The sequence below is a fragment of the Balaenoptera acutorostrata genome, chromosome 9 (genome assembly GCF_949987535.1).
Source record: "Balaenoptera acutorostrata chromosome 9, mBalAcu1.1, whole genome shotgun sequence".
Taxonomy (NCBI): domain Eukaryota; kingdom Metazoa; phylum Chordata; class Mammalia; order Artiodactyla; family Balaenopteridae; genus Balaenoptera; species Balaenoptera acutorostrata.
In genome coordinates this window covers 11,978,930-12,006,883 of record NC_080072.1, presented here as the reverse complement: position 1 = coordinate 12,006,883, position 27,954 = coordinate 11,978,930, and the positions used below count along the sequence as shown (strand labels likewise).

Below are 27,954 nucleotides of genomic sequence, written 5' to 3'. Positions count from 1 at the left end.
CGAGAGAGGCCCGCGCACCGCGATGAAGAGTGGCCCCTGCTTGCCGCAACTGGAGAAAGCCCTTGCACAGAAACAAAGACCCAACACAGCCATCAATCAATCAATCAATCAATAAGAAAGAAAGAAAAGAAAAAGTAAGGTAGAAATAGAAAGTAAAACTTTTTCTCTCAGGACTTTACTAGCCAAACTGAATGCCAAATCTCTGAGTTCCAAATTTTTTTTCTATAGCCCTCTATTAAGATATAGCTTCTTTCTTTTCTATTTCCTAAGCTTTGCTCCAAACAGAAGTCATGGTTCCTCTTGGATTCAAAATAAAAAGTCAGGACTTCCCTGGTGGCGCAGCAGATAAGAATCTGCCTGCCAGTGCAGGGGACACGGGTTCGATCCCTAGTCCCGGAAGATCCCACATGCTGCGGAGCAACTAAGCCTGTGCACCACAACTACTGAGCCTGGGTGCCTAGAGCCCACGCACCGCAACTAAGAGTAGCCCCCGCTGGCCACAACTAGAGAAAGCCCGAGCACAGCAACAAAGACCCAACGCAGCCAAAAATAAATAAAATGAAATCTTTAAAAAAAAAAAAAGGCATTTACAATAAAGATGAGGGGAGAGGGAAGACCCTCTACAAGAGAAGCAAACCATACCACTAAGAGCAGAAGGTTACCCTTAGAAGCGCCAGCTAACCAGAGTTACTAAAACTCCTTTCTGGGTCATGAGTTAACAGGCCTTTCTCTTCCTGTTTCCTATGAGTGTACACATCACCAACACCCCGAGATTATCTCCCTTTTGGCCAGATGCTGTAATTTGAAGATGACTAATTTCAGCATGACAAATACAGGATTACTGGTGCAGGGTGGGGGGTATCAGACTGAACACTCTGCAGTCCATTTTCATAGCGCCTCGTCTGTGGAAATCAAACAGTGTCAACATTCACAGGAAGGGAAGTAAGTGAGGTGTCTTGAGGGTCTCACTAGACTGTAATGACTTCATTCCGAGCCAGAGTCTGCTCCCGGTTCACCTTTATCTAGCATCCCCATGTAATGAGGGTTTAGGTAAGACTTTCTGGGTGGATATAAACTACCAACCTTGGGGGCAGTACTGCAGAGAGGAAATATTGGCCCGCCTGGGCTGACTTGTCCTCCACGCTATTTCTCCACATTGGAGAAGAAACACCCACCCTAAGTCTTTTGGGTAGTTATTGAGCTGATGACAATTTGAAGAAGCGATTGAGGTGTAGCTATTAACAGCCTAATGAGGTTTAGCCACCTGGATAACATACATGAATGTTACCTTCCAGGCCACTTGGTACTTTCCACATTCCTGGACCAAATTTCTCTACCATTCATCCTGCTGAGGAAATGCAAAACTGCGCAAATCTACTTTAAAAAATTTTTTTAAATTATCTGGGTTATCCTATTGGCTGGAACACCAGAGCCAACAAACTGCTAAAATAGGAGAACACCTTGTCACTTAATCGGTTTTGGTGTCAGATGCTCCTATGAGTGACATTGAACAAGTTATTTTGTTTTCCTTAGTTTTCTCATTTGAAAAAAAACAGTGGATAATACCTATTTCAGAAGGTTGCTTGGAACACTAAAATGATTAACATATGTACAAATGTAGCTTAAGTCACTGAATAAGCATTACTTCCCTTGCCGATTACCTACATTAAAGCCATGAGGTATCGCTAAAATAAAAAAGCAGAACTGGACTCTAGAGGAACTCATGCAGAAATGTGAACTTCCCCAACCTTCACACAGGATAAGAACTGGGAGTCTACCCCAAATCCAAAATATATTCTACTCCAACTATCAAAATAGACTTTATTTCCAAAACAGTTCAATATTTATTAAACATTAAATACTCTTCTCCTTTTCATTAACATCTCTTCCCTCCTGTAATTTGCCTTCCTTCCTTCCTCTACTCCTCCAGCTCTCAAAATACATTTTTTTTAAAAAGACAACATGCAAGATGTTTTTTGTTGCTGTCATTTGCACTTTTGACATACCCCAAACATACAAACCCAGGACACTGTGTAATTATGCAGCTTGAACATTGGGTAAAGGTGACTCAGTGTTAGTAAGGATGACAGCAACAAAAGTTGGCAAAAGATATGGAATGAGTCCCAAGAATGACAGACCTTACATTACTCCAGAGGTTTGAAATCAGGGATCACTCTGAGCAGTGTGGCCAATGGCTTCACTGCTGGTTTCAACTGCTTTGGAGTGGAAGGAGGTATCATATTTGCAGGCCATGGTAATCTGTTCCTTCAGAATTGCTCCCAATAAAAAGCTTAGCAATGAAAGCACTGGAGTAATAGTGCTGTGTCTTATTTAATACTAAACCATGGAACAAATGAAACCGCTCTGGCCTTTCTCCAACCTTTGCGAATCCCTCATTCTTGTACTTCTATTCCATTTCTTCTCATAACACCCTTTAACCCCCCTCCTTTTTCTTTCTTTTCCCCCCCAAATCACATCTCTGAACTTGCCAACTCTGTGACCACCCTAAGATCTCCAGCAGCCCCCAAGAGGCAAAATGCTCATAATAAAATGACAATTTCAATCACAATTCAGCCCACAAGTATTTGTGCAGAGTTTACTCTGTGGTTAGCACCAAATTCTCTGCCTATTGTGCCTCTACAAACAGCAAACCCATAGTTCCCCAAAATAACATAGTTCCTCATGCTTCACTCTTGGTTGGCCTGAGGTCAGGAAAGAAGTGAAAATAAAATCTTCCAACACTATCCTCCATCTGGCTAGAAGTATACCCCACCACACATGGAGATGGCAGCCAAGTCTTCATTCCCTCAGAGTTTCTCCTCCAAGAAGATCCTCACTCACCCAACTCTTCCATTGTCACACACCCAAGATGCTCTGGTACCACAGGTTGTGAGGAACTGTTTTGGCATGTGTTGAAGAAGAGGACCGCAAAGGAACTGAATGAGCCAGCGTGAAGCAGCCTCTATAACCCTTTTTGGTTCCTGTATTTGCTTAGCACTTCCTCTCTTTTGATTTGGTGAGTTTCTTTCTTTCTTTTTTTTTTTTTTTTGTAGGTCAGAGTTTTAAAAAATGAGCCTGACATAAAAGGTGAGCAATTGGATTTGAGTTCTGGCTGTGCATTGGCCAGGGTGATAAAGAATCAAAACTAATTTTGAAAAATTTGAGAACCTACTATATGCCTGGATTCATCTTGAATTCATGGGAATGGCAGATTTGCACTTGTGTTTTTGCCCAGTGTGGGTATCCTGCTGTAACTGTGCATGATGGAATCTGATTTTTTTTCCCCTGAGGGACCACGGAAGCATAATCTCCTTCATAAAATTTCCATCAGAGTTAACTAGCACCCAATTCATTTTGCTTAATTATCCAGAAATTGTGCTTACCTGGTTTTCTGAATAGATCATAAACCCATTAAAGGCAGGGAAAAAGAGAGATACAAATGAACTTATTTATAAAATAGAAGCAGACTCACAGACTTAGAGAACTGAATTTATGGTTACCAGAGGGGAAGTGGGGGGGGGGGATAGTTAGGGAGTGTGGGATGGACACACTGCTATATTTAAAATAGATAACCAACAAGGACCTACTGTACAGCACAGGGAACTCTGCTCAATATTCTGTAACAACTTAATTGGGAAAAGAATTTGAAAAAGAATAGATACATATTATATGTATAACTGAATCACTTTGTTACATACCTGAAACTAATACAACATTGTTAATCAACTATACTCCAATATAAAATAAAAAGATAAAAAAAAAAAAAAAAGGCAGAACAGGATTCTCAGGACCAGGTTCACATTTGGATTCTCAGGGCCAAATTTATTTCAGTGGTTCAAAATGCAAACAACTATAGCGGTCATGAAGAATGAAACCGGAAGATTTAAGACACCAGGTTCTAAGCTGCAGACATCTCAATTAAGCACAATTCCTGCCTAGTTATATTGTCTTAGTTTCTCTAAAAAGTGACACTGAGGTTAACTTTCACCTTTTTTTTTTTTTATACCACTGTGATTTTATTCACCTTGAATAAAATAAAACAATTACAAAAAGCCTACTATGAGAAGGCAGTACATAAAGAACTAAAATTACGGTCCTGTGAAACAGATATTATCCCCATTTTTACCAGTGGTGAAATAGATACAAGGAATAGAAACTTGTTAAAGATAATATAATTAGTAGGTGGCTTTGCTACTTACTATAACAGATTTAACTTCAAAGCCTGTAATCTTTCCTCTACAACACAGTGGTCTTTTTAAGGTTAATCTAAAGGAATCATTCATCCTCCATTCCATTGTGACTCTAAGACTTATAAAAAATTTTTTTTAATGTAAAGGAGATCCCACCTCCGCATTACTTTGAGCAGCCATTGGATGTCAGTGCCATTCTAAAAGTCTGCTCACTGCAAACATAGGTTTGAAAAATTCCCATCCACACTATGCTAAACAGTTTTTACAACTGAAATGCCATTACCCGCATGAAAGTGCAAAACACTCAACAGAGAATATGAACATTTGCCCAATCTGAAGTGGTAACTGAACCAAAATACTGGAAGGAAAAATGCTCTTCAGCATTTGGCTTGCAGATATTGGACTCCATCTGCAGTTTAACTAAATGATTAATGTGAAATTTAGAACTGGATTCCGAGATCTTGTTTCCATTCACTTACGTTGGAGATTTTTAACCCCGGATGCTTTAGTTTCCAGGGGTAAGAACTGTTCCTGCAAATCGCTCCTTGATTATAATGGATGAAAGGAAAAAAGGAAGCAACGCAAAAAGCTCACAGCCATCACCAAATGCAACTTGGAGATAAGCAAACGGAAACTCCCGTTTGATGCGTTAGAGCAATTTAGTTTCACATGCTAGCGAAGAGAAAAGTAATTTCTGACAAAGCTGCTATTCTGACCATGCTTCCTGTGCAGCAGAAACATTTAAAAACCGCAGAAGCAGATGGTTTCAGGGTGGGGAGTGTGAGGGAGGCCTTCAGTTTTCCGGGTAAGTCATGCTAACAACCCTTCACCTCCCTTCCTTCCAGCCCAGGGACCACAGCCAAGTTAAGCAGCCGATACCAGTTCCTCGACCCCGACAACATCTAGTAAAAAAGCAATTCTAAAATTATTTCTACAAACTTTTATTAAGAATCAAATGAGTGGTAGGAATTGTGCTAGCCCCCCTAGGATCCAACGGAACCAGATTCAATCCCTGACCTCCAGACGCTCACAGGTTAGTGGGTCAGACACAGAAGACGGATATTGCAGATATAAACGCTAACCGGTCCCAGATGAGGTGCCACCTAACCAGACAAAGGTGAGGGCTATTACGTGTCCACCCTACAAATGGTTCGCCAACACCAAGTACGAAACTACGGAAAACCCTGCCAGGCAAATCCCACCAGCTACTGGGCCCACAATTGTGGCCAGATCTGCGCAGGCGTTGAGGCCTAACCCGGAAACACTGCCTCCCCGGAAGAGTAAATTCGAAATGCGGAAAGAGTAAACTACCTTTCCCATCGCGCATTAGTCAAACACTCCCAGCATCCTCTCCGCCTCTGGCTTCGTATCTTTTTTCCTAAGGCGTAGGATAAGTTGAACTTCATTTCCCAGGATGCCCCTGGGCAAGTTAACCATGCTCATGCGCCAAAAGGCGGGTCCTCCTTGCCCTCACGACCCCGCCTCTGTCCTACCGCCGCCATTTTTTCAGAGACTTTCATCCGGCAGCCGACGGGGCTTTTTTTCTTAAAGGAGAAGCGACAGCTCAAAAAAATTTCCCCCTTCTCCCCGCAAGACCTGGCGGCGCTGGGGACAGAAAGGCTACAGACAGGAAAGTGGGATCGGGGTGGGGGCAGAAAAACGCCGAGGCTACTTCCGCGGCTTAAGGAAGAAGGCTAGAAAGAGCCCTTGTGGCATTAGCGGCTCCTTAGGGAGGCAGGTGCGCGCGCAGCCATTCCAGGGTGCGCGCGAGGCGGGGAAAGAGGTGCGTTTTTTTCCCACCAACCTCCTCGCGAGACCTGCCCCTCCCACTGCCCTTAGCGCGCGTTGAGCTCCGGAGGTGGGGGAGAAAGGTCACTTTGGCATTGTCGCGAGACGCAGCCGTTTAACGGTGAGAACGGGTGCGCGGGGAAGAAAACCTCGCGCGCTCCCTTGGAGCCGTTTCCTGATTGGTTGAAGGGAGGGGTGGGGGAGGGAACCGGTACGCCGCTGCGTGAGAGACCGTGGGGGGCGGGGCGAAGAAGCCGTTCCTTCTCTCCGATTGGTCCGCTGAGCGTCTGTGGCGGGCGCGCGCGCGCCGCCTGCGGTAGAAGGCCTTGAGTGGCAGGGGGTGGGGGGGGCGCCCTCGGAGCCGGGCGGAGGGGAGGGGGGAACGAGGAGCGCCGAGTGAGAGTGAGCCGGTCGCTCCGGGGGGCGGGGGGAGCAGCGCCGCGGCCGCCGCCGCCTCCGCCTCCGCCGCCTGGGACTAGGGGGTGGGGGGCGGACGAGTCCCGATGCCGGGGGAGACGGAAGAGCCGAGACCCCCGGAGCAGCAGGACCAGGAAGGGGGAGAGGCGGCGGCGGCCAAGGCGGCTCCGGAGGAGCCCCAACAACAGCCCCCTGAAGCGGCGGCGGCGGCCCCTGGGGGGACCACTAGCAGCCGCGTGCTGAGGGGAGGTCGGGACCGGGGCCGGGCCGCTGCGGCCGCCGCCGCCGCTGTGTCCCGCCGGAGGAAGGCCGAGTATCCCCGCCGGCGGAGGAGCAGCCCCAGCGCCAGGCCTCCCGACGCCCCAGGGCAGCAGTCTCAGGCCGCGAAGCCCCCGTCTCCAGCTCAGGGCAAGAAGAGTCCGCGACTCCTGTGAGTAACGCAGTCTTTCAGGCGGTGGGAAAGACCCCCCTCTACCCGCACGCAACCCTCTCGGCTCCCGTAGCGATCACTCCACGTGACATCCTGCTTGCTCTGCCCCCTGCCGGCTCGCATGGCAGATGTCACGCCGCTTCCCTGGCCGTCTTATCACTCCTCTCTGGCTTCCTCCGCCCCCTTTGCTTGTCTGTCCGGCCACTTCCCCACTCCCTGAAGGCGTCCTTTGTAGGATACACTTCTTCTGCTCCTTAGTGATCCACCTCTCCCCTGCCGCCTCAGGCTTCTCCCGCACTCTGGCATCTGCGCTCCCTTTGTCAGCCTATCCCTTTCCCGCTTAGGGCGGCTCTCCAGTATTACATCACATCCCCATTAGGAAATCTACAGCATGAGCTTAGATCTTAGCCTTCAAAATTGTGTCGTCCCCCTCACCCCCCCCCCCGTCCCATTAATTAGCTCCAGAGCCAGTTGTACTAGTATCGTTATGTAGCTTTTTTCACTCTACTGAATTTTCACATCACTTTTCACTCGTTTTAAAAGCCTAGGAGTTAGTAGTCGGGTAAAACGTGGCTTGCCAATTTTAAGTGTAGAGCCTTTCATGTAACGAGATGCGTTTTCTTTCATTTTTTTTGACAAGTAGCTTATGTGTTTGTTTTTGCATATGTTTTAATGTAGGAACTTCGTCCTTAAAAATTAGAATAATCTGAAAGTAATTTCTTTATTACCTAGAGATCATAGAGAAACTCAGTTGACCAGAAATATAAATATTTTAAATTGTTTATTAAAATGTTTCTGTGCTGAAAATACTGAAGCACACGTGTTTGTAAATTCTAGAAATTAATCACATTAGCCATTGAATTCGTTACTGAAGACATTTGTGTCTTTTGACTTTCAAGTGAAAAAAATTAGTAAAAGCAGGGAAAGTTGAAGGTGGGGGGAGAAATCAGTTTTAAATGCCCCCCGACCTCCACCACCACCCTACCTCCCCAGCAGAGAGCATGGCAATATTTTGCTTGTACAGACCCGATAGATTTAAAACACTCCTGTTCTGAAATTAAGAGTGAAGTCTGTGACCTTAGCATGCTTGTCTTAGAAGACTCTCAGAAAGAGAAATAACATTCAAAGGTATACTGTGTATTATATGTGCTTTCAAATTATTGAATGTTAAAAAAAAAATTATTGAATGTTATTTAAATTAACATAATTTAGAGAATTGTGTAAACTTTCTGTGGACAACAGAAATACGTACTTACAAATGGTTCAGCTGCAATTAGAATTCTAATTGCTGTAAATGAATTTCATGGTCACAAAAAATTTAAGCTTCTGTATTTAATCTCATAAATTTGAAAAGATATATCATTAGCCTTATTTGGATATAAATTCCTTGGACAAATTAAACTGCTCGTGCCTCAATTTTATTATCTATAGGAGATAATGTTAATCTCTATGAGATGCGTTTGTGAGACTTAAGTACACCATGTGAGACACTTAACACAAAGAATGATATGTAGGAAGTATTTACTAAAAGTTACTGTTTTGAGCAGTGATGTCTTTGGTAGAGGTAAAACTAGTGTGTAGTGGTCTTTTTCATGTAAATTCTGTGAAATTGGATTTTTAATTCTTTTTGTATTACCGTACACAGGAAAGTTGATAACTTAATATATATTTTTTAAATTCCCTTCTATTTTCACCTGCCCATTTGAAAGTTAAATATACCTATATCTCCTTGCCACATTTCCCTCCCACTGATCCACCAGTTTTACTTATAGAAATGATCTCTTAAGATAATTATACCTAGAGTGGTAGTTTTACTGGCTGTCATGGTTTATTACGTTCCCTGACTCTTGGCAAAAAAGTGCTAATGAGTCTTTTTTTATTTCCACATTATAAATGTTACAGTAGTTGAACTTGGGTGAAGATGACTTAATTAAACCCCTTCAGTTTTTTTCTCCACAATATTCCTTGTGGGGAGGAAAGAATAGTCTTCATTCTTAAAGTCCCTTTCTCTCTCATCCAATATCATAAAAGGTAGTAGTGTTCTTTTACCTTCGCTTAGCCTCAGAACTCTCTCTTAATTATATATATATATTAAATTATCCAGTTTTGATTGGATTGTTACAATACATTTTCATTGTAATAATTTTTTTGTTACACATTTTCAATTTACTGCATGCCCTGGAAATCAAAGAACTAAAGCATTTCAGCTCAAACCTTGATTGAGCAGTAACTGGTCCCGGTACTGTGTTGACCCAGGGTTTATAAAGGAAAATGAGACATGGACTTTATCCTCAAGGACTTTTCAGTAAAGGAGGAAGATGCATTGATTAGTGGAGGTTTGTCAAATGTGTGCATGGTTTACAGGTTTTCAGAATGATAAAATAAATTTTAAAACTAGTTAAGTGAGAAACAATCCTTTAAGACATTTCAGTTTACTAAACCCTGGTCTAGTGCGTTCTCACCTTGATTCAGCCCTACTTTCCAAATAACATTTCCCCCAATAAATTCCCAGTCATCAGCTGTTTAACCTGCATTTGTTTCTCTTGATAGAAGAGACAGCAAAGTGTATAGTAGCTTAATAATGTCAGTAAATACAGAGACTTGGATTGAGTGTAATCTTTTTTCCTCTTACAAGGCAAAATAACAGAGGAAAAAACATTGCTTTCTACTGCTTACTAAGTGACCTTGGGCAAGTCACTTAATCTCCTTAAATATGCTTCTTCGTCTTTAGTTGATAATTTATGATTTGTGAAATGAGCTTTATAGTTAGATGACAATTATCGTTTTTAGAAACTTGCCTAAGCTTATAACAACTTTTCTGTTTGCACTGAAATGTTCAGAAATTAATGAAAAGAGTAGGAACTCTTTGTGAAGGGAAATAAAGAATTTTTCAGTGAATGTGCTCAAGAAAAAGGCATGAAGTTAAATCTATAATCATTATAAATTAAAACTTAAAGGCTAATAGTAAGGAAAGGTAAACCAAATTTGAAGAAAGATGATATATCAGTACTAAGAATTAGGCTTTTCATTTGCTGTATTTTAGCCAGTAAACTCCAGAGTTAAGATTCTTATGTTTCAAATACAGATGTTTATATACTCATCTAACTTAAAAATGTGTGTGTGTGTGTGTGTATATATATATATATATATATATGTATGTATATGGGAATTTATATATATACACACACACCCACACACTCCAGCTTATTTCTGATTCATAAGTTAAAACGTTCTTGCTTTCTGCTAATATGGAAACAATATAATTGTTAAAATAAGACTACTTTAAATGCAGAAGGCTGATTTTCTTTCTCCCATGTGATAATAAGTCCTTTAGTTATCTGATGCATTTCAGAATTTAACACTTAAATACTTTTTTTTTAAATTTCTCATTTAGCTGTTGAGGAAAGGTGTTCTTTCCTCACCACAGGGAATATAGGCTAAAACTGAATATTACTGGAGGTAAACCTACAGGCTCAGATGGGTTACAAATGAAGGAAACAAGTACTGCTCTGTTTTCTGGTATATGGAGTTCCATTTTGGGTTTATTTTCTTGCTGAAAGTAAAACGGTAGTAAACCTTTGCATGATACCTTCTTGCTGCTTTTGTAGGGAAAAGGCAATGGTCATAATAGTGAGAATGAAGAGGCAGTAATATTCTGAATTGGAAAAACTTTTATGATTCTTTGGAGAAGGCTTCAATTGTATTTAAGCCTGAAATCCTGAGTTTTCCTCTTAACAGTGATCAGTGTGGTAAAAGAAACATTGAACCGTTCCAGAAGGTTTTCAGAAAGTTAATTGTATAGTGTTTCAAGATCTAACAATTGTTTCTGTACTTTTCATTTAGAGTTAACATGATTAGCAGTATTCTTGTGTTAGTTGTTAATTGGGACATTAATAACATAATTTAAAATTATTATACCAAGCTTTTTAAAAAAAAAATGGTATGAGAAAATGATATCTAGTCTTTCTAAAGGGAACAGAATATTTATATTATGCTATCACTTCTGTATTTGCTTAGATATTCTTTTGTAACATAAGAGTCTTCATTTGTGTTAGGTTTGCTTTCAGAGAAAAAGAGAAAACTTTGTACTGCTCAGAGATGCTGTGTGGCATCTTTATGGTAAAGATCCAAGACATGTCAACTTTGAATGTGGGTAATGGCTATGAGGGGATTCATTATACCGTACTCAACAGTTATGTGTGATAGAAATTTTCCTGAATTAAAAACATGGGGATGACATTTTTTTTAGCCAGTAGTTTATTACACATTAGCCTCTTTACTATTCCTATCTAATTTGTAAAGTGCAAGTTACATTTATTTCTGAGGTCCAGTCTGTTGCCTTTTTAGAAATAGATTTTGACTTGGGTTTAACAAATGAATAATTTTAGGGTTTTCTTTTAGGTTCATTAAATTTTTATTATGAAAATTGTCAAATAAACACAAAGTAGAGAAATAGTATAATGAAACCCCAGTATTTATCACCTAAATTTAACAATTGAGATTTTGCCATGCTTGCTATCTTTATCCCGCTTCCCCCTCTTTTTCTTTCGGTAGAAGTGTTTTAGAGGAAATCTCAAGCATTATTTCATTTCACCCCAAGTTACTGCATTTGTGTAGAATAAGGGCATTTTTCTCTTATGACCATTTAATACAACAAAATTAGCAATATTTTCTTTGTATTAATATCTTTTTACAGTTAAAAACAACTTTTGAGTGATACTCTAGCTGTGTGCTGTCAAATATGATAGCTACTTGTGGCTATTTAAATTTACATTAATCAGAACTGAAAATTCAGTTCCTCAGTTACATAGCTATTTTAGGCACTCAGTAGCCACATGGCGACTACCGTATTGGACAGTGCAGATGTAGAATATTTTCATCACTCCAGAAAGTTCTGTTGGACAGTACTACTCTAGATGTTTTCTGCATCACTCTGGAGATGAACTTGAAAGAGGTAAATATTTGTGTTTTAATAAAGTGTGCAAGATTATTCATTTAATATTTGATTCTCTTTTCTTTCAGATGCATAGAAAAAGTATCATCTGACAAAGGTAAGATTGAGTCATTCTTACCTCATGTATATTTCATGACTGCTTTACAATCTGATAGAAATTAGAATGAGCTTCAGCCTAATAATTCAAATTGTTCCTATTTAAAAGTGACTATTATTTAGTAAAGAATTACTGGAGTAGATAGAACCTATTTAAGTTAACAGCAGGTTTGGGCAAGTGGAACATTTTGGCATTATTTAGAAACCTAATAATGGGAAATCAGATTATTTGATGTCACTTGATTGCAATTTTTAAAACTATTTGGTTTTTCAGTAAAGTAACAGAGAGGAATGATATACACTATACAGAGTAAAGTATAGACAAACTCTTGGTGCTTGTAGAGACTCATGTTATAAATGCAGTTTGAAGAATAGGAAGAGAAAAGTTTTCTAAGATTTTAGCCTGGTGAATAATTAAATCGGGTCATTAGGTCTTTCAAATAGTAAACCAAATATATGTATTAAATATACTCTTCTGCTTATCTGGATTATGAAGGGAAGCTGATGTTCACTTTATCCTTTTAAATGCTTTTTTAAAAAGACTATTCTGGCTTTGCAGATTGCGTTATTAAAATTGCCCCTGTCATGTTGGGCCAGTTGCTCATTTATTAAATTTTTTTTCCCTAGTTATTGGCTGTGTTCCTTGATGCTGCATTCAGATACACAGCGTCCTTCTTAAAACTGGAACAAAGATACTTTTAAGCATATTTCATTTACAGTGTCTGATCTTGGTCCAGTCCTAAAGGATTGATCAGTTAATTCATTATGTATATGTATAACATAAATACTTATTATTCTTACTGTAGACTTTTTTCTTACAAAGAATGCTTTGCAAATATGTATAAGGCAAGTGTAAAACCTGAATTTATGCCATTGAGAAGAATGACAGTGTGGTTAGGAACCAGTAACTTGAATTGGTGGCTGCTTTGTAAATAATTAGATGTCAGTGACCAGGTTTCTTTTTTCTCTGAATTTTAGAATCTAAGGCTAATATTTCATAGTATACCAGGCATAAGTATTTTGTACTAGGCAAGTTTTTTGTGTAGAAAGTTTTGCATGACTATTTTGTTTAGCAAGTTTTGGATTTTGTTGCTGTTGATACTTGGAAATTAGAATATGTCTGCCAAGAATGGAAAGTCTTGTGTTCCTTACTCAGAGATCATTTTGGAAATTTTAGGATGAGGGGAAAATGTAGAGACAGGTGGCAGTCAAGTACCAGAGCAGTTTCTATTAAGACAAAAAACAAAAACTGCAACCTGCCTTTATCAGAGCTAAAATTACGTCCTGTGTCTAAAGACTATGTCTAAAGAAATTATTTTGGGTTGTCTTGAGGTGAGCTCACAGAATGCGGTGGAAATTTTGAACCCTGCTGGAGATAAATTAATCACTGTTTGTGTCAAATTCTTAAACCAGAGGTTGGCATATTATGTACAGTTTTGCAGTTGAGGAGAGATTAAAACTGCATTGTGGTTAATTCAGTCTCAGTCAATCCCACTTTAATCCACTAGTTAAATGCTCTGGATCTAGAGTTAGAGCTCAGGGTTTGAATTCAGGTTCTTCCTTTTATTGCAAATAATCCAGTACACTGAATCCAGTAAGGACTCAATAAAAGGTAGCTGTTGTTAAGTTTGTAAAATTTCAAAGAAATACTCTCCAACCCCCATCTCAGTCTCTGCATTAGTTTACTTGTTACGGTGGCTGTTCAACTCTATGAACAGTATATATAGGTACATAAGTATATCTTATCTTATACAACTAGATCAGTGAATAAAGAAATGGAGGTTGATTTTCTAAAGGTACAGCTATCTTTTTGTTTTCTTAACATTGAAAAGATGTTTTCAGGATTGTTTTTACTCTTATTTACTCCAAACAACTTGAAATTATGTGCTGTCCTTCAACTAAAGATAAGAACTTTGGACATGTTTGAATAAATGACTTGGCACACACAAAAAAACAGCTTGCTGTTGTTCCTAAATTATTAAATTGCAAAGTGCCATGTTCGTTTTCAAGCTGAAATAATAGTAAGGAAACATATTAGTATAGGTCCCTGTTCCTACTATATTTATTTAACCCTGATGGGTATATGTAAAAGAATGGAAAGTTGCTTTGAGAATAGTGTTTATTAATTCATTCAACAAGTGATCGCTTAAAACATGAAAGCTTGGTTTACCACTGCCAGGGATTATCATCGTCATTGTGGAGCTTCCAAGAACGTTAGCAGAAATTCTGAGGGATGGAGCCTGGCTAATGCCATTTTAACTTGGCTTTATGTTTTCATTCTGGTCTCTGTTTTGAACCAATGTTATACTTAAGGTAATGAAGTAAAGGAATGGTTTGACTAAATGTAATTATTAATAATCCCAGTGTTACTTAGTCTGCTAATTTTAATTTCTTTCACTTTTCAAACCTCCAACCAGAACTGCCCAAGATAAATCGTAAAAAAGGAGACAGTAGTATCTTAATCTTTATTAAATGTTTCAAGAGTTTCATGGAATAATAACAAATATTACAGAGTCAAATGAATGTGGGCAGTGTTTGAGTCATCAAAGTTATTGATTGCAGGACTTCTCAGAGACTTTGATTTCGGGTACTATGCAATGTAAATACCAAAATATGCAGCAATTACCTATAAGACACCCCCTCCTTTTTTTTTTCCCCTCCCTTTAAAGAATAGCTCATGAAATCAGAGCTTATGGGAAACAGTTTGGAATCCTGGGTGCTTGAAAATTTGATTGTATAAAAGTTTGGGTCTCATCTTTTATTCAAAATCATTTTACTGTTTTTAGTTACTCTTCCTCTTAGGGAGTAGTGATGTTTGGAAAAGATTGCCTAGACAGAATCACCAAATGAGTTCATAACAGATCTATGAATTTACTTAAATTGTTTAAAGTTTTGACTATTTGCCTCATCTAGTTAATAACTTTAATAGCTTTAATTTCATCAGAGTGTTTCTGTTTTCCTGAGTTGGAATACCTTTGATTATTTCTTATCCTCTCATTTCCAGTATTTTTAAACAATATTTGTGTCATCCTTTAATATATAGAACAGGAATTCCCACCTTTTTTTCCCACTCTAACAAGAAAAATCTAACTTTTTAATTTTTACCATTTGGGTTTCTGTGCAAAGGATGTACAGAACACTGTCTTCACAATTCTTTCTTGAAACATTTTGAGTTTCTTTGTTGATAACCGGGTTTCCTAGTGAAAATAAAATACTGTAAGTTTTGAATAGAAAAGAACTCTGGAAGAAAAATCTCTAAGTAAAAAAAGGCATATATGTATACTTCCATTCTTAACCCTCAGATATGCTGTCAGGTTTAGCTAAAAGACTCTCCTTCACGTATTAATGATACGCTTCTAAAGTTGGCTTAAATATAAGTTTTTTTAAAAGGACTCGCTTTCCCTGACTTCTTTTAATATTGCTGAGATTGGCTAATATTTCAAAATGGGCTTTACTAATTATTTGTGGAAAACAAAGTAGAGCTAATTATAGAAATACACAGAGTAGTACGATCAGGTTTCCGAAACTCAAGTTCTGACTATTATAATGCTTACGTCTCAAGAGGCTGACAGTACTTTAGATAGGCATTTTATCTATCCTATTTCCTTCCTAGCCCTTTATCTTAAGGTAACAGGAACCATATTATTTCTCTCAGTATGAGAATGATCAGCTCAACATCTTGTTCCATGTTGGGAATGCCCCATAACCTTTAAACCATTTTTCTAATTCAAACATCCAGACCTCCTGTGGTTCTTCTTGAAGTGCAGACATACCTCATTTATGGTTAATGTGGATTGTGACATAGGCTTAGAAAGCCTTGATTATCAGCTCCTTTCAGTTATGGGATGTTTCATCACTCAGGTAAATGAGTCTTTCTGTCCCTTACATATAAAAAAATAACTTTATAACGATCTGCTGATTATGATTCAACATATCAGAACCATCTCAACACAGTTTATTCTGTTATATATAATAGTGATTTTATATTGAGATTCCTTTCCCTGCCAGAACCAATTGAGAGTTGCAACAGAATGCCCTGGTAGAAGAAAACTGAAGCAGAAGAAGCCTAAGGTCCTGAGTGGGCAAGCCTACACTCAGCATATAAGAATCTGAAACCCCTGAAGAGACACCCGTCTCTACATGCAAGCATAACATTATCCTCATACTGAGATCATGGGTGGATGAGAACCTCTGACAAAAAGAAATTCGCTCTGATTTCATGACCCCTGACCTTGTAAGTCCAAGAAGGATCAAGCTCCTCTGAATTAAAACTAGCCAGGTTGATCTAACTACATCCAGGCAAATAACCCTTTAGCTTCAGTGCAGTTAATTCCCTTAGAGGTAACTGAGGTTCTGTCTTTTGCCTGCCTGCTTCCTTGCATGTGGCGTACTTCTTTGATCCTGAACTCCCAACTTACATCCTACCTTCTTATTGACTGATTCTGTTTGTAACTTTACCTCTTTGAGAATTTCTAAACCCCATTTTTTTTACTGTGACTCTCTAAACTCTTATGCATTGTTGTATAACGAACCATTCAAAAACTTAGTGGTTTAAGATAACAAAAATTTGTTATTTCTCAGTTGTCCCTCTCCTCAGTGGCCGTTCAGTTCAGGCATTTTCATGTCATGGTAGGCTCAGGTCAATGGTCCAAAAGCTGCAAGGCCTCTTGAAGTCACCCCACAGGATATAAGATCAACATACAAAAATCAATTGTATTTCTGTCTATTGGCAACAAAAAATTAAAATTATAAAATTTTTAAAATATCTTTTACAATAGTATCAAAAATACAAAATACTTAGGGATAAATCTGATAAAAGATATGAAGTATACCTATACACTGAAAAGTATAAAACATTGCTGAGTGAAATTAAAAACCTAAATAAATGGAGTGATGTGCCTTGTTCATGAGTTTGAAGACTCAGTATTGTTAAGATGTTATTTCTCCCCATATCAATCTATAAATGCAGTGTAGTCCAAATCAAAATCCCAACAGGTTTTTTTGTGAAGAATTTTGACCTTGAAAACTTCTTGAAAGGGTATTGGGGACCCATAGGAGGTTGCAAACTACACTTTCAAAACCATTAGCTTACCCTCTTTTTAATAGTGGATTTGATTCTTTAAGGAGAGAGGAAGAGATGAATTAGATACTTGGTGGGCATCCAACCATGACTACTACACATGTATGTTCTGTGTTTATTTAACTATTACTTGATTGAAGGACATTTGCTATTTCTCAGGTCCCTCCCCCCCCGATTACAGGTGATTTTATTTACTGATTGATAGGCTGCTCAAGACATACCATATGTATACAAAGGTACACTTACTGGAAGTGCACTGCTTCATGAATATTCACAAGGCAAGTCCAGTCATATAACCATTACCCAGCTCAAGAAACAGAACATGATCAACCACTCCTACGTGTAACCACCATTCTGACTTTGAACAGCACAAACTAGTTGTGCAAGTTTTTGAATTTTATATGAATGGAATAATGCATTATGTTCTCTTTTTGTAGGGCCTCTTTTGCTCACTGTATGTGACATTCCTCTATGTTGTATTTGTTATAGATTGTTTATTTTCGTTGCTATGTAGTGTTCCATTGTGGGGGAATGTATCACAGTTTATCCATTTTACTGTTGATGGGCATTTGGGTAGTTTTCAGTTATTGGCCTTTATGACTAGTGCTGCAGTGCATATTTTATTAATATTTATTGAGGCATAATTTACATACCTTAAAATTCACACATTTTTAAGTGTGTAATTCAGTCTATAGATTTGCCTTTTCTGACATCTTATATATAGACTTGTACATACAGTATGTGAGGTTTTTTGTTTTGAGTCTGGCTTCTTTCACTTAGCATAAGATTTTTGAGGTTAATCCATGTTGTAGCATGTATAAATATTTTCATTCCTTTGTATGGAAATACTCCATTTGACCTATCAGTTCATCAGTTGATCCACTTTTTAGCTAGCTATTGTGAGTAGTGATACTGTGAATGTTCTAAACATGCAGTTTTAGGTTAAGAATTCACTTCCTTGAAGTAATTCTTCTTGCGGTCTTTTAGGTCAGTATCTTACATAAGTGAGCTTCTCTTTTGGCTCTGAACCTAAGGCTGGGTGGAAATGAACCAAATCTGAATTAAGCTCTTGGACTGGCACGTCCCCATTCCTCTTTTATATGATTAGGTGTGGTATAGTAGAAAGAATATAGACTTTGGACTTAGATATACCTGAGTTCAAATCTCAGCTCCACCATTTAATATGTGAGCTTGGGAAAGTCAGTTACTTGCTTTCCTCATCTATAAAAATAATAATTACTTGGCAGGATTATGAGGACTAAGTTTAGAAAAAGGGAAAAAATATTAGGCACTTAACAAGTATTTAAGGTTTGTTAGTTTCCCAAAAGAAATGTAAATATTTAAATAAATAGAGATGAGACTTTTACTCTGGTTTCTTCCAGCCTATCAACCAACTATTCCCTATTTACCCCAAATCAGTGTTAGCTTTATAATCTTGGGTAAGTCATTTAATTTCTCTAAGCCTCAGTTAGGAAAATGAGGCAGTCTGAAGGAGGACCAGGTCATGTTAGGATAAACCTTAAGATTTGAAGTATTTTATCATGATGAAATGGCTATCACCTTTTGGAATTTGATGTTAGGTTGTTTTGAAAGGATTATTGGTTGCTCTAGGATTGAGAAAATTTACTTTATGTTTCATCTTTTGGTACCTAGAAGAATTGGGAGAAACATTCCTGCCAGTAGTACCAGTATCTTTTTATCTCAATTCATAGCATCAACCACTCTTGATTTGTCCCTTCTTTCTCTTTCCAGAACGTGGTTGTATTCACTGTGCCTACGGTGGCTTGCCTGGTGTCTTCCTTCACCCGGGCTGCTGCGGCTCTTTTCTCTTCTTATCACTTATGTATCAAGGAGCCTCTTCAAAGTCACCTACTATTATGAGAAACAACTACAAGTTGTCTTTGAAGCACCACACAGACAGAACTTGGTTCTTTTCTATCTTGTCATGATTATCCTAATGTGTGGGTTATCCTCTGTTGTCAGTTTCTACTCTGAGAACCTGAAGTGCTCCTTTTTTCCCCTTTGTATTTTCTTTTTAAGGTGAAATTCATGTAACAAAATTAACCATTTTAAAGCATAGAATTCAGTGACATTTAGTACATTTATAGTGTTGTGCCACCATCACCTCTGTCCCCACCGAAGACCCCACACCCATTAAAGGTGGTCATTTCCCACCCCACCCCCATTTCTAGCCGCTAACAAACATTAATTTGCTTTTACCTTAGTTACCTTAAAACATTACTCTGAATTTACCTCTATTCTGAATATTTCATGTACGTGGAATTGTACAATATGTGACTTTTGTGTCTGGTTTTTGTCCTATAGCATAATATTTTCAAGGTTCATCTGTGTTGTAGCATGTATTAGTACCTATTGGTACTTCATTCCTTTTTTTTAATGAATTTTTACAACAATCGTATTTTATTTTTTATTTTTGTATATTGGAGTATAGTTTATTAACAATGTTGTGTTAAATTTCAGGCATACAGCAAAGTGATTCAGTTATACATATACATGTATCTATTCTTTTTCAAATTATTTTCCCATTTAGGTTATTACAGAATGTTGAGCAGAGTTCCCTGTGCTATACAGTAGGTCCTTGTTGGTTATCTATTTTAAATATAGCAGTGTGTATATGTCAGTCCCAAAGGTACTACATTCCTTTTTTTATGAGTAACATTCCATTGTATGGATATACTGCATTTTGTTTATCCGTTCATTGTTTGACAGACATCTCGCTTGTTTCCACATTTGTGGATCGTACTGTCTGTCAGGAGCATCCATGCACAGGTGTTTGTTTGAATACCTGTTTTCAGCTTTGGGGGTATACACCCAGGAGTGGAATTGCCAGGTAGTATGGTAGTTCTATGTTTATTTTTTTTGAGGAACTGCCAGATATTTTCCACAGTGGCTGCACCATTTTACATTCCCACCAGCAACGTACAGGAGTTCCAATTTCTCCACATTCTCTCCTACACTTGTTATTTCTCATTTTAAAAATTATTATTGTAGCCATCCTAGTGTGTATGAAGTGGTAATCTCATTGTGGTTTTGATTTGCATTTCACTAATGACTTATATTGAGCATCTTTTTGTGTGACTTTTGGCCATTTGTGTATCTTCTTCGGAGAAATAACTGTTCAACTCCTTTGCCCATTTTTTAATTGGATGGTTTGTCTTTTGTTGTTAAATTGAGAGTTTTTTATACTCTGGATATTAGACTCTAGATATATGACCTGCAAATATTTTTTTCCATTGTGTAGATTTTCTTCATTTCTAAGAGTTACTTAGTGTTAGCTCTTACAATTAGGTCTTTGATCCATTTTGAGTTAATTTTTGTGTATAGTATAAGGTAAGGGTCCAGCTTCATTCTTTGCATGTGGATAGCCATTTGTTGAAGAAGCTGTTCTTTCCCCATTAATGGTCTTGGCAACCACGTCAAAAATTATTTGACCATAGATGTATGGGTTTATATCTGGACTCTCAATACAGTTCCATTGGTCTTTATGTCCATCCTTATGCCAGTCCCACACTGTAGTACTGATTGATTACTGTAGCTTTGTAGTAAATTTGGAGATTGGACAAAGTGAGTCCTCCAATTCACTTTTAAGATTGTTTCGGCTAATCTGGGCGCCGTGCATTTTCATATGAATTTTAGGATCACATTTTCAATTTCTGCAAAAAGGGAAGCTGAGATTTTGATAGGGATTATATTCAATCTATAGATCTACTTGGGGAATATTGCCATTTTAGCAATATTTAAGTAGTTTTTTTTCTTTTTGATTGAATTGTAAATGGAATCATTTTCTTAACTCCCTTTTTGGATTGCTCATTGCTGGTATAGTGAAAGTAATTTTTGTCTGTTCATCTTGTATTCTGCAACTTTGCTAAATTTGTGTATTACCTTTAATAGTTTTTTTTTTTTTTTTTTTTTTGCAGATTCGTTAGAAATAAGGTCATTTCATTTGCAAATAGAGGAGTTTTACTTCCTCCTCCTATTTATGTGCCTTTTTTCTCTCTTGCCTAATGCTCTGACTGGAACTTCCAGTACAGTGTTAAATAGAAGTGGAGGGAAAGGGCATCCTTATTTTGTTTCTGATCTTAGGGAAAGAGTTTTCAGTCTTTTGCCAGTGAGTTTATTATCTCTAGGGGTTTGATAAATGCCTTTTTATCAGGTTGAGGAAGTTCTAGTCTATTCCTAGTTTATTGTGCGTTCTTATCTTGAAAGTTTGTTGATTTTGTCAAATGCTTTTTCTGCATCAATTGAGATGATCACGTGGGTTCTCTTTTCCTTCATTCTATTAATGTGGTATATTACATCAGTTGATTTTTGTGTGTTGAACCACTCTCATAATCCTGGGATGCATCCCACTTGATTGTAGTTTTAATGTGCTGCATAGTCTTAATATGTGCTGGATTTGGTTTGCAGGAATATTGGTCTGTAGTTTTCTTGTGATGTCTTTGTCTGGCTTTGGTATCAGAGTTATGTTGGCCTTACAGAATGAGTTGGGAAGTGGTTCCTCCTGGCCTTTTCTTTCACTGGGAGGATTCTGATTACTAATTCAGTGTCTTCACTTCTTATAAGTGTGTTCAGATTTTTGGTAATTTGAGCCTCCTCTCTTTTTCCCCTCCGTCTAGCTAAAGGTTTGTCAAGTTTGTTGATCTTCTCAAAGAACTAACTTTTGGCTTCATTGATTTTTCTCTGTTGGTCTACTATTTTCTTATATATCTCTGCTCTACTCTTTATTTCCTTCGTTTTGCTAGCTTTGGGTTGGTTTGCTCCTTTCTGCCCCCTTTTTCTTTAAGGTGTGAAGTTAGGTTATTGATTAGACATGTGATTTTTTTTTCTATTTTAATGTAGCCATTGATGTCTATAAATTTCCCTCTGAACACTGCTTTTGCTGCAGCCCATGTTTTATGATATGTTGTTCTTTTGTTTTGTGGTTGTGGTGGTGGTGGTTGGCCACACCCCATGGCAGGCGGGATCTTAGTTCCCCGACCAGAGATCGAACCCTTGCCCCCTGCAGTGGAAGCGTGGTGTCTTAACCACTGGACCACCAGGGAAGTCCCTCAATCTTTTAAAATTTCTGGAGTGGCTTAATATATGGTCTACTCTGGAGAATCTTCTGTGTGTACTTGGGAAAACGGTGTATTCTGTTGTTTTTGTGTGAAGTATTATATATCTGTTAGGTTTAATTTTTTTTTAATAGTGTTGCTCCGGTCCTCTATTTCCTATTTGAATTTCTGAGTAGTTATTTTATTCATTACTGAAGGTATTGAAGTTTCCAAATTATTTTAGTAATACCTATTTCTCCCTTCAATTCTGTCATTTTTTGCTTCATATATTAGGTATGTATAGGTTTATAATTCTTATATCTTCTTGATTGATTGACTCTTTTATTAATATACAGTGTCCTTCTTTGACTCGTCTAACAGTTTTTTGACTTGAAGTCTGTTTTGTCTGATATTGATGGAGCCACTTGCTATCAGTTTGTTTTCCCCCAAAAGATGTTGAGTACCTGTGAATGTAACATTACTTGGAAGTAGAATCGTTGAGTTTCTTGTCTGTGTAGATTTGTGTCTTTTTTTATATTTGGGGGTGTTTTTGTCCTTTATTTCTCCAAGTATTCTTTCTGCTCCATTCTCTGCTCTCCTTCTGGGACTCTGTATGTTGATTTGCTTAATGGTCCCCCACAGGTCTCTTAGTCTCTGTTAATTTTTCTTCATTTTTTTCTTTCTATTCTTTGGACTAGATGCTCTCAGTTGTGACCTATCTTAAAGTTTGCTGATTTGTCTCCTTTTTCAAATCTGCTGTTTAATGAAACCCTCTAATCAGTTTTTCATTTCAGATATTATACTTTTCAGCCCTAGAATTTCTGTTTCGTTCCTTTTTATAATTTCTGTCTTTTTGTTGGCACTTTTCTATTTGTTGAGACATCATTCTTCTGATTTCCTTTAGTTCTTTGTTAGTGATTTCCTTTAGCTGTTTGAGCATATTTTAAAAAATCATATTCTTTGTCTTGTGTGGTCTCTCTAAAGGCTCTGTTTGGTTAAGCTTGTGCCCAACGTGTGATTTGACAGAGATTTCCTTACATGGCTTGTTTAACTTTTGTCTTGCTTCAGTGTTTACTTGGTTGCTGTAAACCTATGACTATATCCCAGAGTTCTTACAAAGTTGATTCTGGCAGGTGTGTGGTGTGTGTGTTTCTGACAAGGGACCTTTTTGCTGATGTCACTCTATGACAATGCTTTTTTTTAAACTATAGAGTTTTACGGAATGGGTATGTTATTCAATAAAATAGGCTATTATGCTTTATAAGGATAAGCAGTTCTCATCAAATTGCTGTTATTTGTCCAGTGGATAATATCCACAGCATGAGAAGATGTGGGCATACAGTCCTTTCATCATGAAGTATAAAAGAGCTTTATTGAGTATAGGAAGTTATGGAATAGGTTTAAAGTCCAAATTAGCATAGCTGGGTTTAGTAAAAGAAATAATTTTCTCTTCATTATTTAATGTTCAGTACTTTATGGAGGGTATTGAATTGCTCCCTTTGAAGAAATTTTCTTAAAAGCAGCCACGACCTACATGTAAAAGTCCTTGATTACTAGTCTCAAGACAGGACTTTTAAATCCAGGTCTGCTTAGATAACTTTGTGATCTTGAACAAGTTGTCTTCATTGGCATTCCAGTTACCTTAAGGGGAAAATTCATTGGATTGTACTTAGACTAGTTAATCTTTAAGATATTTTCAACTGTAAACTTTTTATTATTATTATTTTGACACTTGAAGTAGCTCAGATAGTAGAAAGGTAAAAAAGGCATTTTAATGGTGAAAGGGAAGTCAAAGGAAACGCATATCTGATTTAATAATTATGTCTGTTTATTTTAAAGTTCCCACTGCTATTCATATTTGCATTTCAAATGAATGTTATTTCATTACCTTAATATGTTCTCATAAAACTTTCAAACAATGTAGTTAAAGCTGAAATAGCCCCCAGTCACCACCTTGTTCCACAGTGGAGGAAACTATAGTTTTTCAGATCATTTTTTTAAAGGTTAAGCAAAAAAAATTACCATACTATATGTGTGTGTGTATGTATGAAGTTTTATTTTTTCCATTTAACAACATTTTTGCCAGTAATTCCATGTCATTCTTTACAGATACCTCCATATATTTTATTCTGTCTTGGTGATATACCATGGTTTATTTAATAAACAGTGTCTCCTTAATGTGGAGAGTTAGGTTGTTTCCATCTTTTGGCTATTATAAACATGTTATAGTGAACCTCCATGTGCCAGTTTATTTTCCTAGGGTAGATACTTTGAGGTGGAATTACTGGAAGTATTTTTGGACCTTCCCTGGAAGGTGACCAGTATTTATCTCAATTTCTTGAAATCTGTCCAGGAGTGTTGTTGTGATATATAGATATAAATAGATAGACTTATTTATTTATACCACGGGTATACACACATATATATAATATTTGGACATTTTACGGACGTGGGTTTTATAAGTGTGATTATAGTTTTGTAGGATAAATTCCTAGTAGTTGAAATTAATGTGAAAAGGTATATGTACTTATAATTTTGATAGATTTTGCCAAATTGTCCTTTATAGAAAGGTTTTGCTGGTGTTCACATTTTATCTCTATTAAGAGTTCCTATTTTCCTACAGCCTTGCCAATACAAACATTTGGATCATTGCCAATATGCTAGGGGAACAATACTACAGCAATATGATTTTCATTTGAGTTTCTCTTGTTATGAGTGGATTGAGCTTTGTTGTCATTGTTTTTGTTTGTTCATATGTCTGAAAACCATATGTTTTTACTGAGTTGCCATTTTTCTGTTGAGCTGTTAGACTTTGCTTATAGAGGAATTTGCCATGCAGAAAACTTTATGTTTATATAGTCAGATGTATCAGTCTTAAGACCTAAAATTCTGTGCTATTCTTAGAAAGGACTTCCATTCTGAGATTATTAAAAGGATCTTCCATGGTCAATATAGGCTCACTTCTAATATACTAAGTAAAATTATTGAATAGAATCAAGGGAAGCCATTCCTACCATGGAATTCCTCTTTATGGAATTCCTCTTCAGTACTTACTTGAAGCATTGTTTGATTATTAAATTGTCTAGACGTATGCTTCTTTCTTATAGTAGATCTGGTCATCTTTTTGGGACCACTCACTCAATTTAGTTTCTTCTGTCTTAGATCTAAAGGTTAAAATATAGAACAAAAGGTTAGATCTTAGGTATATTTCTCTTAGCATTATTTTTTAGTATATATATAAAATATACGTGTAAAATAACTACTTTGCAACATACAAAGTTTCTTCTTTAGACTGATGACAATAAGGATAAGTTTTACCAAATTTTCCTCTTATCTTGTTGTTTCTATTATATCAGTAAAATTCTGAGGTTTTTTTTTTCTCCCCCCCACCCCGGGGTGGGGGGGAGAAAAAAAAACATTTATCATCTTTCCATTGACTATATTTATAATAGTAGATATACAGAGATTGTTATTGGTTAACTATAAACTTTAAAAGAATGGTGTATGTTTTCATTTAGATCCCAAGGAAGAGAAAGAGGAAGAAGGTTCTACCGTCCCTCAGGAAGTTTCCGTTGCCGCAACTAAGCCTAGTCGGGGCTGGCGCAGCAGTAGCAGGACATCTGCCTCTCGGCATCGCGACACAGAGAACACCCGAAGCTCTAGGTCCAAGACTGGTTCATTGCAACTCATCTGCAAGTCAGAACCAAATACAGATCAGCTTGATTATGGTACAGTGAATATAGAGTATGGTTATTTAATAACCAGTTGCCTGTTGATTTTAAACGTAATGTTGAACATTTACCAGAACAGCTTAACTTTCAGGGGTAAGTGTGGTGTTATAGGAAGGATTCCTTTTTGACATTTTGCAGATAATTCTCCTTTTGTATAATTACCCTAGGCAGTAATTTGGTTTGAGTCTCTTGGCTGCAGAGAGAAAATATCTATACCTACATAGATAAAGTTTTGTTTTGGACTTTTTCTAGATGTTGCAGAAGAGCATCAGTCTCCAGGTGGCATTAGGTAAGAAACTTTTCGTATTTCATATTTAAACCCTTGGGGACGTAGAACACAGTCAGTCATATCACATGACTCAGAAGTTGTTTTCTACTTGAAATAATAGTCAATTGTTTTTTAACTCTTAGTGTTACTGAGCCATCATTGCCTTGCCTTTATTTAATGAAGTGATAGCATGTCTAAGATTTATGTATTTTTTGTTCCAATTATTATTCTTTAGGATAAAGCAGCTAGATTGCAGTCCAACTACACCATAAGAATGAAAATCCTAGATAACTTACTGTAAATCTTCAGCTACCTCTAAATAAATTACTGAATAAAATCAAGTCAGATATAATTCGTATAGCTGGAATTTCTAATCTCTATTTGCTTCTTTTTAGCAGTGATGAGGAGGAAGAGGAGGAAGAAGAGATGTTGATCAGTGAAGAAGAAATACCATTCAAAGATGATCCAAGAGATGAGACCTACAAACCCCACTTAGAAAGGTATGTCTCAGATTTGTCAGTGAAAAATAAGTTAGGAAAGCATTGTTGCATGCTTTTATTTCACCTTGTTGCCAAACTAATGGATATGGACTTAATTTTAAATGAGTAATTAATTATGCACTTGTTTTGCAAATCTAACATTATCTTATTACTCCCTCATACAGCCCTCTCTTCCATTTATAGAACTTTGTTTTGATCATATTCAAATTATTATGATGTCTGCCTGTTTTATCTTAAGGTATCATGAATTGCCTGAATACTTAGAATTTTTTATTTTTGTTTCTCTTTACAGCTATAGTGAGATTTGATTCTAAGGCATTGTTAGCTGTGGAGGGGGCGGGTCATCTCATAGGCTCTAAATATATGTATGATGTACATATGAGGAACAGCTGGCTGGAAACCACATTTTATGGACTGAGGAGCATAATTTTATTTTATTTTTTAAATTTTTTAAATTTTGCATTTATTCATTTTATATATTATGAACATATTCTTTTTTTTAAATTTTATTTTATTTATTTATTTTTGGTTGTGTTGGGTCTTTGTTGCTGTGCGTGGGCTTTCTCTGGTTGTGGCTAGCAGGGGCTACTCTTCGTTACGGTGCACGGGCTTCTCAATGCTGTGGCTTCTCTTGTTGCGGAGCATGGGCTGTAGGTGTGTGGGCTTCAGTAGTTGCGGTGCGCGGGCTTAGTTGCTCCGCAGCACGTGGGATCTTCCCGGACCAGAATTGGCAGGCGATTCTTAACCACTGCACCACCAGGGAAGCCTGAGGAGCATAATTTTATAATAAATCAATGATAACTCCTGGCTTTACCCTTTTGTCACAGTTGTCCTTGAAAGGGTCCTTTGCTGGATACCAGTGTTGAAATATATTTGTATTTTCAGGGAAACCCCAAAGCCACGGAGAAAATCAGGGAAGGTGAAAGAAGAGAAAGAGAAGAAAGAAATAAAAGTGGAAGTAGAGGTAGAGGTGAAAGAAGAAGAGAATGAAATTAGAGAAGATGAGGAGCCTCCTAGGAAGTGAGTAGGCAATTACTACTAAAAATGGAAATTTAACAGATTTTCAAGCCACTAGTGGAAAAAGGGTAGGAGTGTGAGGAATGATATTGACATATACATATTGCTGTCTCAAGCAGCTGACGGTTTCATTGGAAAGACTCTGCTCAAAAGCTTCAAAAGTTTAATTCAAAGCAATACTTAAGAGACGTTCAATTGAGTGGGTAGGACAATAATAGCTATAGGGATGCCGAGGAGGTAGAGATAGCAAGAAAATACGGCAAATATGGATCCTCAGAAGAGGGGCAAATAAAGCAAGTGATGTAATAACCTTGATCAGGTGAAAATTTGGGCTAGCAATTATTTCCTGTTGCAGAAATAGCTTTTTTTAAGTTTGTAGGCTTTTGTGTCTATTGCAAGGAGAGTATAGTTTATATTCTTAGGGTTTTT

At 37.5% G+C, this 27,954-nt stretch overlaps 2 protein-coding genes across 5 annotated transcripts in view; one reads left to right on the top strand and one right to left on the bottom strand.

Moving 5' to 3' along the window:
- LPXN (leupaxin) overlaps positions 1 to 7,187 on the bottom strand; it is a 43,786-nt gene extending 36,599 nt beyond the window's left edge. The window contains exon 1 of one of the 3 annotated variants that reach the window (XM_057552202.1): positions 7,092 to 7,187. In XM_057552202.1, coding sequence (XP_057408185.1) covers positions 7,092 to 7,131 — 40 coding nt within the window. In that variant the 5' untranslated portion in view covers positions 7,132 to 7,187. Of the gene's footprint in view, positions 1 to 2,841; positions 2,972 to 5,501; positions 6,225 to 7,091 lie in introns of those variants that run through there. The other 2 variants (XM_007196480.2, XM_007196481.3) reach the window with 2 other exon arrangements.
- Positions 6,392 to 27,954, top strand: part of ZFP91 (ZFP91 zinc finger protein, atypical E3 ubiquitin ligase) — a 30,497-nt gene continuing 8,934 nt past the window's right edge. Inside the window, exons 1-6 of one of the 2 annotated variants that reach the window (XM_007196478.2) lie at positions 6,392 to 6,825; positions 11,848 to 11,876; positions 25,528 to 25,737; positions 25,993 to 26,029; positions 26,407 to 26,508; positions 27,394 to 27,528. In XM_007196478.2, the coding sequence (XP_007196540.1) occupies positions 6,482 to 6,825; positions 11,848 to 11,876; positions 25,528 to 25,737; positions 25,993 to 26,029; positions 26,407 to 26,508; positions 27,394 to 27,528 (857 nt within the window). In that variant the 5' untranslated portion in view covers positions 6,392 to 6,481. Of the gene's footprint in view, positions 6,826 to 11,847; positions 11,877 to 25,527; positions 25,738 to 25,992; positions 26,030 to 26,403; positions 26,509 to 27,393; positions 27,529 to 27,954 lie in introns of both variants that reach the window. The other variant, XM_007196477.2, reaches the window with a different exon arrangement.